This window comes from Chamaea fasciata, unplaced genomic scaffold (genome assembly GCF_029207755.1).
Source record: "Chamaea fasciata isolate MVZ Bird 193981 ecotype frontalis unplaced genomic scaffold, bChaFas1.0.hap1 SCAF_1, whole genome shotgun sequence".
NCBI lineage: Eukaryota > Metazoa > Chordata > Aves > Passeriformes > Sylviidae > Chamaea > Chamaea fasciata.
The window spans coordinates 13,702,289-13,717,901 of NW_027094086.1; the positions used below are offsets into that span (position 1 = coordinate 13,702,289).

The window sequence follows — 15,613 nt, forward strand, 5'->3', positions numbered from 1 at the left end:
ACCTGGGTATTTATGCTCAAGGAATATATGATGAATGTGTAAAGATTTGTTGAGGATAGTGCACATGTTCAAATTTTGTAGGCTATCATGAGACTGAATTCCTACATTCCGCAGTGTACTGAGAACAAATTTCAGTTCTGAGAAGTTTTTGTTTTTTCTAAAGATCTTTCAATCAAGATCTTCCCAAATTGTTGAAAAAACTAAGTTCTCCTTAGAGAATGAATGGCAGTATGTTTCAAAAAGATCAGCTTGTCTGTCTGACCTCTGAGTCATACCACTGGTTTTCCTACAATAACATTTTCCTCTTTTGGCCTCTGTCTGCAGCTTCCTAGTTTGAGTATTTCCAATTGCTTATAAAACAGCAGTTTGAATGTAGAATGAAGAAGCATGTTTCTTACCTTTAGAACTGGGGTTTACCTCCTTAAATGGCAAATTACCAAATTTCTTATTCTTTATTGTTCCATAATACTGTCTTCATACTGCAAACGCACCTTTGCAATGCAAAAGCCTGCTGCTTTGTCTTTTGAGATGCAGTAGAGCCCATTTCAAACTCATCAAGATCACACCTTAAGCAACAAAAACAATAGTATTTGAACAGGAGATTTTCACTTCCCAAAATGTTCTTTTAGCCTATTTTTCCTCTCATGACTGAAAAATGTTACCCCACCCCCCCCCACGTTCTAGGAAGAAAATAGTTAGTATGGACCTTTACTGGGTTTGGGGTTTCTACATCTTGCCTGTCCCTTTAATAGCCTAGAGACAAATCCAGAATATTTTACTGTGGCTTTTCACTTATTCAGCAGTAGCCTATGAAATCGATCAAATGTTAAAAGTGACCAAAAAATGTTATGTATTTATCTTGCTCCTTCTAGCAGAGTGCATTTTTGCATTCAAATGTGCTTTCATGATTTTTCAAGGAAAGTCATTGTGTTTGGGAATAATTTTTTATTTTAAAGTAAAACAGCCAAAAGTCTTGAAAGTATGTGTTTGCAGAAAACAAAATATGTATTAAGCTCAGGTCCAGATCATAAAACAGTGAGAACAGTACCTAAACATACATGTCACCAAACCATCACACAGCGTATGCAGGACAGCCAGGGGATCAGGTCCATCCAGCATGGGTTTAGGAAAGTCAGGTCCTGCTTGGCCAACATGATCTCCTATAACAAGGCGACCTGCTTCTGTGGATAAACTTCTGTGGATAATGTTTACCTGGACTTTTGTAAAGTCTTTGGTATTGTCTCCTACATCATTCTCTTGGAGAATATAGAAGTCTGTGGCTTGGACAGGGCACACACTTAAGTGGCTAGAAAACTGTCTTCATGGTTGGGCTCAGAATGTACACCAGGGCTCAGTATCAGGGCCAGTTCTGTTTAATATTTTTATTGATGATCTGAACGAGAGGATCACGGGCACCCTGAGTCTGCAGACAATACCAAGCTGGGCATGAGTGTTGATCTGCTGGAGGGTAGGAGAGCTCTGCAGAGGGATCTGGACAGGCTGGATCAGTGGCCCAAGGCCAGTGGTGTTAGGTTCAACAAGGCCAAGTGCTGAGTCCTGCATTTGGGTCAGAACAACCACCTGCAGCACTACATGCTGGGGAAGAGTGGCTGGAAAGCTGTCCTTGGAAAAGGAATTAAGGGTGCTGGTTGACAGTGACTGAACTGAGCCAGTTGGTGCCCATATGGCCAAGAAGGCCAATGGCATCCTGGCCTGGATCAGAAACAGTGTGGCCTGCAGGAGCAGGGGAGGGATTGTCTCTCTTTGAGCCTGCACCTCAAATCTTGGTTTTGTGTTTGGGCTCCTCTCAAAAAAGGACATTGAGGGGTGGGGTTTGTCCAGAGAAGGGCAATGGAGCTGGTGGAGGGTCTGCCTGGAGCACAGGTCAAATGAGGGGCAGCTGAGGGAGCTGGAGGTGTTTAGCCTGGAGAAAAGGAGGCCTGGGGAGACCTAATCACTCTATATAACTCCCTGAAAGGAGGCTGTAGCCAGTCTTTCCCCAGGTAACAAGTGACAGGACAAGAGGAAGAGTCCTTAAGTTGCACCAGCGGAGGTTCAGATTGGATATTAGGAAAAATTTTTTCTTTGTGAAAAGGCTGGTCAAGCACTGGAACAGGCCACCCAGGGAAGTGGGGTGTCACCATCCCTGGAGATGTTTAAAAGATGGGGCACTTAGGGACATGGTTTAGTGATAGACTTGGCAGTGCTGGATTAATGTTTGGACTTGATCTTGAACGTCTTTTCCAACCCAAATGATTCTGTGACTCTCTGATACATACAAAGCACTTTTAGTTAAGGTCAGGGAAGTATTAGGAAGTATGCTTATGTAAACCTTGTGTTTTCTTTTGCAAAATTATAATCTTTTTTTTTTTTTTTTTTTTTTTTTTTTTTTTTTTTTTTTTACCTTTACTTAACAGATGACCCTAAAGTGATTGTTGCCAACCTTACAGTAAGTATTTAGGACTGAGAGGTATCTGTCTGGAAGTATACTTCATTGTTCACTTCTTGATTTGTGGCATTATTCAGCTTTCTTTTTTCACTCTTCAGACAGGAAAATCAACCAACCATTATTATTAAGAATGTTAAATGGTGCCCTTCATGAACACAGATTGTTTGTCATATTTTCCACTATTTGCTGCTCTAGTAGCTTTTATAACCTTATTGGGCAGTGCAGAGACAGAATCTCCTAGACTGTCTTTACTCCCTGAATTGAGTCTATTTATTCTTTGCTTCAGAATTGGAAAGTAATCTTTTAGGGTAAACATTTTACTGCCACTTTGAAGACACTGAAAAAGTCCATTTGATAGCCTTCAGCTCTAACCTTGCCATTAATGGAAGAAAAGTGCTTAAAATTAAAATTTAAAAAAACAAAACAAAAAAAACCAAAAAAACCAAAACAAACCAGCCAAACAAACAAAAAAACCCCAAACCCAAGTTCTGGAACCAGATGGCTTTAAATATATCTGCAGATGAAGTATTCTTGAGCATTCCACTAGAACTTGACCTTTGGTTCAGTTAGAATAAAATTCTTCATCTGTGAGTTAAGTACGTGTGATATTTTGTTTGATGGTTTCATAAAGACTGTCAATGAGACTTTCCAAATATATCTTTGGATGGCTCCCTGGGTCTTGGCTGCATGTAAATACTGCACAGAAATGACTGGACTACATACTCTAGATGTACACCTTGTTTTCCAGACACCATCAGTGATGACCTTAACAACTTGATTTCTGTAGTCAATGTTTTTATGTACATCTTAAGCTAACTGACAGCATGTTATTTGTAACCATTTATTTTCCAGTGTAGAAAGCCTGACCAGCACTTCAAGCCTTACCTGAAACAGCACCTCCCTAAACGCTTGCACTATGCTAACAACCGAAGAATTGAGGATGTGCATTTACTGGTGGATCGCAAATGGCATGTGGCAAGGTCAGCCCTTGCTTTTGCTTCCATCCTGTTTTTCAGTCTTTTCTTCTGAGGAAATGGGACACTTAGGATTGCCCTGTCTCTTAGCATCATGCTCCTCTACCCTGTGAGCAAGAGGAGTTTTGAGAACACAAAATATTTTAAAGTGTGAGAAAATCAGTTGCTGGATGAAAGGTAGAAACCCAGACTGATTTGCTCAAGCAGTTTGTTGGTTTTGACTGATAAGTTCAAATGTAGAAGCTGATAAATTTTTCTAATGAGGTGCAATCTTAGTCCAACAGGGGAGCAAGGAATATGGGAGGAAGGGACAGGCTTATGTGGTGAGGGGATGTTAGGGAACAAGAGTTTGAGTGGATGCAATAGGTGAATGGGAAGAAAACTGAGATGTTGGCAGAGTGGGTGAATGTCTGAGAACATGTGGAAGGAAGGATGTGACAGGGTGGCCATCAAAGTGCTGTGCTGGCAGTGTATTGTTTCAGAACAAATCCACAGAAAGCCAGGATGCTTTAGCTCAGGCGAAAACTCTGGTTTGGGTTGCTCTTAGCTCTGAATTTTTGGTTATAGAATATGGGCAGTGTTTATTGGTTTGCTAAATATTGAATGAGGAAAAACCAGTTGGCACATACGCGTATGGAGTGAACAGGAGAGGAGTAGTAGCCTTTGTTTATGGATCATGCACGGCTTTCTATTTGAATATACTTTGGCACACGTTGCATATTACAGTATGAGAATGGTGGGGTCTTTTTGCATGAATCTGACTCAGTGCTTCTTGGAAGATGACACAGCTTTTGGCTCATGGTTGACTGTTGTGAGCATTAAATTATGGTAGGAGATTTTGCCCATATAGCTTCCAGGCAAACACACAGTGTGTTGTAAGTGCCTTTTGACATCTGTGCTTATCTTTCCATGAATTATGCAAGGATCACTCTGCCAAAGCAGTGAATGAGAAACCCCATTTGCTTTCTTGCATAACTCCACTGGCTGCTGGCAGGCTGCCCCGTGGCTGGGGTTATGTGTATTTCAAAGAATCACACTCTGAATTTTAGGTCTATAAAAGCTTTAGTTTTAAGAATTTTACTGGAATGGATGGGGATTGCACAGGTTGATTTACATTTAGTAATTTATTAATTACATCAGTCTTTCTTTGGCTTATTTATTAATTTTCAGAGATCTCATTCACCAGTAATTCATTCATTAGTGTAACTGTAATTGGTAGTTACAGAAGAATGGTAGTTACAGCCCTAATTACTGTAACTCTAGTAATTTATAAAGCCAAAATCAAACTTTGACTGAGCATTATTTTATTGACGATAATGCGGTCCTCTGCATGTATTCCCTGCACATGGCTCTATAAAACTGTATAGAAGTACTCTGAAATAAGCTGGTGATTATAATTCCTATGACACAATATTTATTTTTCCATGTATTTTGTAAAAAACCCCATCTCAATAACAAGCTGGTAATTAGCATTCCTATGGTACAGCACTTATTATCCCAGCTGTTTGTCTTCATGAAAATCTTCCTTTTTTCAGCTTTTTTTCTGCTACCTATTTTTGTTTATTGGGCTGAAGATAAACAGGTGAAAGCACTTTATAGAATTGTATGAGATTCGCAGCATTGTAACATCACAAAAACGTTTTCTGAGCAGCCTCTGTTGGTCTTTTGAGGATTGGAATAGTGTGGTCCAACACCTCCAGTCTGTGGGAGATTATGTGATATGAAAAGGTCTGAGAAAATAATAGATACTAAGATTTTTATCAATAATAAGAGTTATTTCTTAGAGTGGGATTAGAGGGAGAAACCCTGGGGATGCTGTATAAGCCTGCAAGTCCCTACTACTGCTACTCATGAAAGATAAACAATGCATTGCCCTGTAACCTTATCCTTCCTGCCTGGAAGGATATTGCCAGGTCAGCCATCTTTGAGGAAAATTTCTAATACTTTTTTCAATTTAGGAAAGCCATGGACGTTTACAAGAAACCAACAGGAAAATGTTTCTTTCATGGAGACCATGGCTATGACAACAAGATAAACAGCATGCAGGTATGAGCAATGTCTGGGAGGGTCATTGAAGGTCTCTGAAATGTAAATATTCAGTGAAAACCCCTAAATTTTAATGCTCTTCTTTCATATTCTTTTTTTTTTTTTTTAAGACTGTCTTTATAGGTTATGGCCCTACCTTCAAGTACAAGACCAAAGTGCCTCCTTTTGAAAACATTGAACTTTACAATGTCATGTGTGGTAAGCTGCCTGCTTGAGAAATTGCAAAATCAGCAACTTATTTTAACAGGGCTTCATTTAGGCACACATGAGTTTATGCCCTGCCTTCCTCTCTGTGTTTTTTCCCTCGTCCCCCTTTCCCAAGCACTTGCCAGGAGGGCTGAAGGCACTTCTCAGGGATCTCAGTTTGCCCTGGAGCTGGCCAGTAAAGGAGGTTACTATAGTTTTGATGTTTGCAGCTTGACAGAGATCAAATGGACACCTCTATGTTGTGTGGTGTACACATCTCAGCTGTCTAGGAAGGAGATTTCTGTTCAGAGACTGCTTCTGCATCTGCATTTCTCATGCGGCAGTTCAGGTTGATCACTTAGTTTTCTGTGGTGTTTCCTGGTATGATTATGTTTCCCGAATCTGAACTGAAGCCATGAAGAGGAATCTGATGATGTATACAGATAGTCATTAAGGTCTTTTCTTTAGTACTGATTTTCTAGAACAATGAAACTTTAAGGTGTAATTCACAATGAAACTTTAGGGTGTTTCAGAGACGTAATGCACTTTTTTCCCCAAACATGTACTACCTAAGGGGTAGCTAGCCCTTATTTAGAAATCACTGTGTTGCAGGTGTTTGGTGTGCGTTCAGCACATTGACTGTTGGTTTGCACTGGAAGCTGAAGGAGTAGTTATAATAAAACTTTGTCCAGTTTGAAACTTTTCCAGTGTCTTTGGACAATTAGTTACAATTAACATTTTGTCATAAAGACAAAGATACTGTTCATGCAGCATTTACAATTTTATGATTTGGACAAAAAAAATCAGAGTCTTTAATACATTAAAAGCTTTCACTAACATGCTATGGGTGTAAACAGTATTACAAGTAAATGTGTTGGCTCAACAGAGTTGCTGCTTCAATACATACTTGGAGTCTAACCACCATTCATTTTTCCTTGGTGGTTTCATAGATCTGCTTGGATTAAAGCCTGCTCCCAATAATGGCACCCACGGAAGTTTAAATCATCTGCTGAGAGCCAATGTTTATAAACCAACTGTGCCAGATGAAGTTGCTAAACCACTGTATCCTGTAGCTCTACCTACTGCATCAGATTTTGATATAGGATGTACATGTGATGATAAGGTAGGTGTTTAGGATCTGTGGAAGCCTCCACCATTGAAGCAGTAGTTTTGGTAAAGTTGTAGCCATTCTATTTGTTTGGAGAGGGTTTGATCTGTAAGAATTCCTCAGGTCCCTCTTGTGAAGTTTTTGTGTCCCCTTGGAAAAAATTAATTTTTTGTAAAAGAGGAGACAAGAAAATCCTCACTGTCTTATAGCACTAGTTTTGTTTTGTTAGATGCTAGTAAAATGGGATGTCAGAGTGCTCCAGTGGTCCTAATCTCATTCCTTTTTTTTTTTTCCTGTTCTTGAGAAGAACAAGTTGGATGAACTCAACAAGCGCTTTCATGTCAAGGGAACAGAAGGTAAGAGCCTGGTGCCTCAGTTAATGCAAGCTGATTTCATTTTCTTTTGTAAATTACTTTGCATCATTAATACCAGAGCAACTCCTGATGTGGTTTAGTTAACATGTAGTAAACTGTCTTTTTGAGTAACTGTTGAAGTAGCCCACAGACACACAGGAGATTTGTGGGCAAGCTGAAGTGCTGCTCACTTGAGAAAGTACACACTTACCCTTTGCTGAACCAAGACTAAAGAATTGTTCAATGTGATGTGAGTTTTAACTCTTCCATTCCATCACCTCTAGAAGTTTTAAGCTCTGATGTGAAAGGCAGAGACAAGAGGAAAGGAGAGGGTGCACAAGGCAGTACTGTGTTCAGCTACAGCAGGCTGTAAACGGGGAAGAAAACAGACTGTATTTGCATGCTGGGTTTTACCATGGTTATGCAGGCTTAAGTTTCACCTAGAAGGGGTGCTACAGCTGCTTTGACAATCCCTGACTAGGTCTTAATGCTTGCCTCTTGGGGTGCAGGTTACACAGTGAAACAAGTGCTCTGCTAGTTCAGGCTGCTCTCTGCAATTCTGTTCCTCTTCAAGTGTTCAAGTCAATGTTACTCCGAGGAGAAAGTGTTCCCAGCTATCCTGGACACAAGTTCCTGCTATGTGCCAGCACTGATTTCTGTGTGGCAGCACTCTGAGCTGCATCAGGGCCATGGTCCAGGTTAAAGTGGAGCGATAGGAGCAGAGGAGAGGGGATGGGAATTGCTTTTCTGAGCAGCACTACTGTGTGAAAGGCTCACCAAGGCAGAGTTTTCCTTGTCACAGTGGTGATCAAGTTCAGCATAACAATTCACAGCATTTCCCTCACCATAACAATTGTCCAAATTAGCAAATTCTGAAGCTTTCAGTTTAGACATGGATTTTTGAGGTACCTCAAATTGCATTGTTCAGATGATTAAGGAGATTTGTTTAAATTCCCTTGTATTTTCAGTTTCTCTGTTGAGAACAGGGAATGCAGCCTATCCTTTAGTTTCTAAGGGTGACCTTATTCCTCTTCTTTGTGAGTTAAATTGCCTTTCTGCAGCTTTCATCTTGTTAAACTGATTTTCCCAATTATTGAAGAGCTACTCACTGTGGCAATTTATGGCATCAGGAAAAACATCCTCACTGTTGTAATTCAAATTTCAACATCTTTATTTTGATTTCTAGTTTTCCTTCGTCTTCACTGTAGTAATTTATAAAAAACAGTATTTTTGGTGTGTTTTAATATGTAACATTTAAACCAATTGCACTTGCACATTTTTCAATTCTCTGTTAAATGGCATGATGTGTCCTTATTTAAACAAGCAGTTCTGCTTCATGCAAGTTTTGTTTTACTTCAAGGTGCATTTAACAACACGGTGCACCATATTGTTAATTACAGGTAGAGGAAAAAGATGACTTCAGCTTCTCTTGAATAAAGCAAGTTTATCATCTTTGTCCTTAGACTAGGCCTTTACTACTTTTTTCCTTGTGCCCTATAGAAACATCCTCTGTTTGTACTCAAGCACTAATAAAACATACCCTTTTCTTTCAGGTTAAATGCCTATCTGAGAGCTGGATTAGGCTACTTTTCTTGCTTCAGTGTTTTAATTTCCAAAAGCAAGCCAAGTGTGTTTTCCAAAAGGTTATCAAATTCAATAGACTGTACAGGACAACGGAAGATTATCCAGGAAATTTATTTTTCTTCCATCTCTTTCAATGTTTTTTGTCTTTTTATGAGCAAGCTTGCCAGAGTTATCTAAGGACATTTAACCATAACATACCACCAAGACAGAAGAAGGGTTGTTTTTACAGAGCTGGAGGCATCTTTTTGTAGCCAGAGTTAGGAAAAGGTTTTTTTTCTTAGTTTGTTTCTTTGATATTACTGACAAAAAATAGCCCATCAGTCTTCAGAACAAATCTGTATCAGCCAAGTGGGAAAAAACTACTCTTTGAGTGGGTGAGCACTTTTGTCTCTCTTTTGAGACAGTTTTACAGAAAACATAGGAAGGAGAGAAAGTCCACTGAAGAGTGGCAGGACTGATAGATTAGGGACTGATTTAAAGCTATGAAAAGAAAATGTTTATCACCTCCTGTGTGACTGAGATGTGGACACGAAGATTGTGGAAGAGTCTCCAGTTTTTTGGCAGAATACCCTCTCTCCACCCTGTGACACAAATAAGCTTTCAAGTGTAGAAGGGACTTTTAATCCTAAATGGTGTTTGTGAGCCTGGAATAGGGATTGCAGCCAGAACAGTTAAAGAGCTGTTTTTCTCTCTCTGTCAAAAGATTTCCTAAGTAGTTATTCGGGGTCAGTGTCCCATTAATGATCACTGAAGAATCAACATCTGATGGAAAGGCAACCCCCCTTTTTTTTTTTCATCCTTAAGATTCTCAGTAGTAAATGTAAATGTAATTTCTTTTGATCTTTAGAGAAGCATCTTTTATATGGGCGCCCCGCAGTACTGTACCGCACAAAATACAATATCTTGCATCACCACGACTTCGAAAGTGGCTACAGTGAAACATTCCTGATGCCTCTCTGGACTTCCTACACTATTTCCAAACAGGTTAGTGTTCTCTCTGCTCTTGAAATGTGCTTAAAAATTCTTGGGGAAATTTCTTTGGTATCTGTGTTCTTGAAGTCCTAAAATTTCCCTTACCCAGGGAGATTTTCTCACCAGAAATTAAGTCAAGTACCATTGTAAACAATGCCCAAATTCTTTCATTTCCTTCATGAGAGAAGAATTTTAAGGCAGAAGGGTTGTAAATTTCTTCTCCTGTTTTAATTTTATTTTGAAGTTTTGTTTAGTGGTGATTTGTTTTATTATGAGCGACTTCATTTGAGTTATCTCCCATGGGGATTTCTGCTTCCTGAAGAAGGGGCTGTGCAGCAATGCAGGAGCAGGATTTGCTTGTACAGTCAAGTGGTTTATTTTACTGCACACAAGGCCTTCTGTGCGTTCTGTCAACTTATTGACCTAGATTTTTTTTATCTGTAAAAGCTGAAACTACATTTTTTTTGTTGTCTCCATGTTCGTCAATGCAGGCAGAGGTATCAGGTGTCCCGGAGCACTTGGCCAGCTGTGTGAGGCCTGATCTCCGCATTTCTCCAGGAAACAGCCAGAGCTGTGCCGCCTACAGAGGCGACAAACAGCTCTCCTATGGATTCCTTTTCCCTCCTCGTAAGTTTAGATAGCATTTTAGTATCTAGGGATTTTGTAGTTTTCTTCTTTTGTTGAGGAAGACCTGTGGTGTGAACAAAAGGCAAACTCTGTCAGATATAAACAGACTAATTTTGATTTCAAATGCCGTTAAGATAAATGATTTTTTAAATTTATGAATCAAAATCAGACTCTTGCATACTGTAAAAGTTTCTACCATCCTATAGAAAAAGTGATAGTAGAAAACCTGTGTAAACAAGCATCCTTGATTCTCCTGATGCACTTGCTTTCCTTCAGTATTGGATCAATGATCTGGGATTAGTAAATGTAGAAGAGGCACAGCTGTCTTACAGTTGTGAACTTCATTGCTCTGCCTTCCTCACTCAGTGGCTGAAATATTTTATGGTGGATTTCTAAAATGGAATTACTTGTGTAGAGGCTCACACAGAACTAGGAGATAATCCCACACTCCTTTCCCACGAAATTGTTGGTGTCTTTTATAAGAACCTGCAGACCTCTCTGCCTTTTAAAACAGCAAAAATAGATAAACTGTATGAAAATATTTTGAATTGATTGACAGTTGAAGCAAAGATAAAATTCTTCCCATCCATGTTCAGCTGTCACATTAAAAGCAAACTTTGCATATGTAGTGTGTGCTTCAGCATTCAGGTTGCTGTTTAGATCATGGTATTCCCTTTGGTTAATCCCTGAAGCCATTTTCAAAACATTTTTTTATTCTCTGAAGCTCTTATCTTATTAATATTTTTCTGTTTCCCTGTTTTCAGAATTAAGTTCCTCTGCAGAAGCAAAATACGATGCTTTTCTAATAACAAATATCATTCCAATGTATCCTGCCTTCAAAAGTAAGTGCTCTTTACATGACTATTCTTCTCTTTACCAGCCAGCTTTTTGTTTTATTTTGTGTTGGATTATGGAATGAATTGATAGGAGAAGTTTAGAACATAAAATTCAGTTACCTGTAGCCAGCTGCTAATACCTATGGGCACCTGTATCATGCTAGGTATGGGCAGGCAAAATACCACAAAAAAGGCTTAAGTTTTAAGAAAGGTTTATTTTCCTTGGTGCTGGGATAAGGTGACCTACAGCCATGCTGTAGGTCCACAGTTGTGCTTTATGCCACAGTAATTCACTTTCTATAAGACCATTCAGATTCTCTTGTCTGTAGCCCAGGCTAGTGCAGAACATACTTAGGCCACAACTGGAGCCTGAGAGTGTGCCCTTGGTATTTTGTAGTTCAGGGACAAGTGATTATATTTTTTTTTTCTCTCCATGCCCTTAAAGGGAGACTGAACATATTTATTACCTGTAAAGAAAAAATGAAGAGAAAACAAATTTATGGAAAATGAGGGATGATTTAAACCTGTCTGAAACTTTCAGTGCCGCAGGGTTATTTAACTAACATTTCTTTTGTCTGCACATCCCTTTTCTCTCTAGTCTTGCCAAGAGGTAGGAAAACCATCAGGCTTTTCTGGTGGCATTTTTGGCTTGGCAGGGATTGACAAGCCTTGGAAGAATCTCAAGAGCCTGTTGTGAGATTTTCAATTCAGATTTTAGGCCAGAGAGGTTTGGATAAACATCAAAGTCTATGGGAGCCTGTTTCTTTTTAACCAGAAAAGAGTGTTTTTAACTGAAAAACCTCTGTGTAGGACCAAGTGGTTATGTTTGCTGGAAATTTGAGCAAAAGCACATGACTGATTAAAGAGTGAAAAATTACTGGGGATTTCCCACTCCTGAATCACTTCATAAAAATGCTCTTAATGCTAATGTTCATCTAAGTATTTGGCTGAAATGCTAATCACAGGAGAACAACCCACCTCTAGCAGCTCGTTTTGTCTACTGGCGTTCTTCATCACATGTGGATGAAGGGTTCCTTACGAAAAAATTCTGGTACTAATGTCATTCCTGGGGAATTACAAACCACTCCATGTGTGCAGGTTGCAGTGCTGAGAGCTCATTATGTGGATCTTTTTCTGTAACAGGTTAAATAGGAGGTGGCAGTGGTATGCTGCGCTGGCTTTGGTGGTAGTGCTGGCTGCACAGGCCCCCTCCTCTGCTTTATGTTCACTGTCCCATCCTATCCCCACTGGCAGTAATTCTGTGTCCATGTTTTTCATAGTGGGACTGGCTGAAGCAACTCCTGCTTTGCTGGAGCTCCAAAAATTATACCCCTGGGCTGGCCCCTCACTGCCCTGGCGTTGCTCTGTATGCGGTTGTAGTGGGAAGTGCAGCTGGGATCTGATTTAGATACAGAACTCGAGGCAATGGGGCAGGAGGGAATCTTTCCTTTTTGGACTGTTTTTGTTGTTAAGGCGTATGCACTGGAGGAGTGAGCAGCTGTAGAAGTGGTATTGCCAAGTGATTAGGCTGAGGTTCTTATTAGACCACAGCTGGTGGGGCCCTGGGCATCAGCCCCAGCTGGGGCTGCATGTGGCACTGAGCAATCTTAGAACAAGGTGTACCAGGGAGCTTTCTAAGGCTGGAGTTGCCACCAGCTCCTGTGAGCCATGGACTTAATGGTCTGAGCTGGCAAGACAAGTGTTAAACTCTTACCAGTCTGAGAAGTTTTGTTTACCCACACTTTTGTTAGTTAAAATAAAATGGAAAAGAAGAACTAAAAGAATGATTTCACTGGAGGTTCCAGTGTGTTTGCAATCTCTGGGAGAATCTTAATTTGTTGAGGAGGGCACGGTGGGAGAAAGTGTATCATGCTCTTCCCAAAGGTTGCTGTAATGACATGACTTTGGTCATCCTTGATGACACCTAGTTTAAAAGGTAAACATTTTGCATCAAAGGAGAATTTAACTGAATGAATATGACCTTTACATTTCTGTTTCTTTTAAAATGTTTGGTTTTATCTTTTAGTTACAGTACCGTATCCCTTTTAAGATTAATAGAAAACCCCAAAGAACATCACCCCAGCAAGTTCCCTTTAAGCAGATAACAAAGACAAAGGCAGTGTTTAAAGAGATATCAAAAACCTGTGAATATCTCTTTCTATAGCTTGGCGAAGGAACCGCAGAATTCCTGTGCAAGGCCTATGGCAATGCCAGCCTGGGAGTGGTATAATTTGTTTATTAATAAGTGATATTTCCTTTATCACTGGTTGGAGAAGAAAATCAACAGGGAACAAAGAAGTCTGAATAGGCTTTATCGACAAAAATGTTGGTGTGTAGTGGGGTTTTTGTTTGGTTAGGTTTTTTCTGTTTGTTTTGGGTTTGGGGTTTATTTATTACTTTTGGTTGATTGGTTGGTTTGGTTTCTTTTTTTTCCCCCACAGAGGTATGGAACTATTTCCAAAGGGTTTTGGTGAAGAGATATGCCACTGAACGAAATGGAGTCAATGTTATAAGTGGACCAATCTTTGACTATGACTATGATGGTTTACATGACACACCCGACAAAATAAAGCAGTAAGAGTTTGTCTTTAAATTGGTTTGCTGTTGCTTCTCTTAATGATGACTTTATCTTAAACAATTAATTACCTGCACATTATTTAATTTTCGTGAGGAGACATAATTTTCCAGCCCTTTCTAAAATAATATGGGACTGAGTGCCTATGTAGGTAGGACAGTGGTAAAAAAAGGAAATGGCAATTCAGCAGTTAACTGTTCACCTTGACTTTGAAATTGTTTTCATCCTCGAGACAAAGTTGAATTTGGTTCCACATAGTCTATTGTCTCTAAAATCCTCCAGAACTTGAGAGCTGTGCTATTGAGTTACATGCTCAAGTCTTTTGTTAATTCAGTAATGCCTTCTCTCTATGTCTCTGAACTGAAGAAGCTATTCAGCACTGCATGAGGTATTTCTATAGCATAGTGTGAGCTAATTGGATGCTCACTTCCAGTAGTGTTCAGGAATCAAGCACATCTCGCAATGTATGTGTGTCCTCACACGTAGGAGAGGAAAGACCATGTTGTTTGTGCAACGTTCTTCCAAACAAGTTCATCCTTTGTAGATAAATATTTGCTTTATTCCCCCAGGTTTGTGGAAGGCAGTGCAATCCCTGTTCCAACGCATTACTATGCCATCATAACCAGCTGCTTAGATTTCACTCAGCCAGCCGACAAGTGTGATGGACCACTCTCCGTTCTCTCATACATCCTTCCCCACCGGCCTGACAATGATGAGAGCTGCAATGTAAGTTTGGTTGCACTACTGCAGCCCTGTGGTAAGCATGTCCCTGGGATGGGTGAAAACACACTATTAGAACCAAGTGTTCATTAATGTCTTGAATGGTAAGCACAGAGTAGTGCCTCTGTTAAGTGTCATTAGCTCTTTGGTCAAAGCACTCCTCCATGATAGCAGCAAAAATATGGAACTATTATTGCACCTAAAATTGTCTGGAAGAACTGACATACAGTAGGTTGGCAGTATTGGGTTTTGCCTGTAGAATTCTACATTTTGTCAGTGTAACCTTCAGAGCAGATTGGGGGGGAGGCTGTATGTATAAACATACTATGCTGGCAGCTAGCCTGATATCTTTATGGAGGTCAGTTTACATTTGCAGGTACTATGCAATGTCTGCTATGGCAGTCTGGGTGCATCAGTCAGCATGATTACATCCAACCCACACAGTATTAAAAGTATTAAAAGCTATAACCTGCCAAGGGTAGAATGCCAATTCTTACTGTTTCCAGAACACCTTGATTCAAGGGAAAACTTCGGCTTCTTTTTACAGAGATGGCCAAACACCCTCCTGGTTTCTTTCCTATCTTCCATTAGGATGCAAGATCCACTACTGTAAGAATCTTGATGAAGGCTTTGGTCTGGTGAGCACTGCAGAAAGTGCACACTTGGCAGCTGATTGTGTGGCCGGAGGGAGCTGGGTCCCCCGTGGGCTCTGGCACTCCGCAAGGACAGCAGAGCTCCCAGGCAGCTGTATTTAGACTTGTCCTTCCGCCTGAACTTGTTCTCCCATTACACAGCTGTGTGGATTCCTGCACACAGACACTTCACTATAGGCTGCCAGGAGACTGTTTCCTGAATGAACGCATTAATGTTATAAATTTTGTATTGGCAAAAGAAGTTAAGAGTCCTATTCCAGCTACAGGCAGAAATAGTCATTCCAACTCTGAGCACAGTTGACCTTGAACGCTTGTTTCTTTTTCATTCATCAAACTTTGCTTGCTTTCAGGGCCCATTTTTAAACCTATGCTTTTGGAGCAGTATTCCTCTCTCTTGAACAGGTCTGGTTTTCCCCTGTTTGGATCTCAACTGTTTTGGGCAGAGATGTCTTCCATCAGAAGACTCAGAAAGTCCTACATATATTGCATTGTGGCTTTTCCCTGGACTGCTTTTCTCTGAATCAAGATCC

At 40.1% G+C, this 15,613-nt stretch overlaps 1 protein-coding gene across 1 annotated transcript in view; it reads left to right on the forward strand.

Moving 5' to 3' along the window:
* Positions 1-15,613, forward strand: part of ENPP2 (ectonucleotide pyrophosphatase/phosphodiesterase 2) — a 71,780-nt gene that overhangs the window by 52,116 nt on the left and 4,051 nt on the right. The window contains 11 exon segments of the mRNA XM_066176907.1: positions 2,418-2,449; positions 3,302-3,429; positions 5,382-5,469; positions 5,580-5,667; positions 6,606-6,778; positions 7,071-7,119; positions 9,548-9,684; positions 10,164-10,299; positions 11,064-11,141; positions 13,577-13,709; positions 14,280-14,436. Of these exon segments, the coding sequence (XP_066033004.1) occupies positions 2,418-2,449; positions 3,302-3,429; positions 5,382-5,469; positions 5,580-5,667; positions 6,606-6,778; positions 7,071-7,119; positions 9,548-9,684; positions 10,164-10,299; positions 11,064-11,141; positions 13,577-13,709; positions 14,280-14,436 (1,199 nt within the window).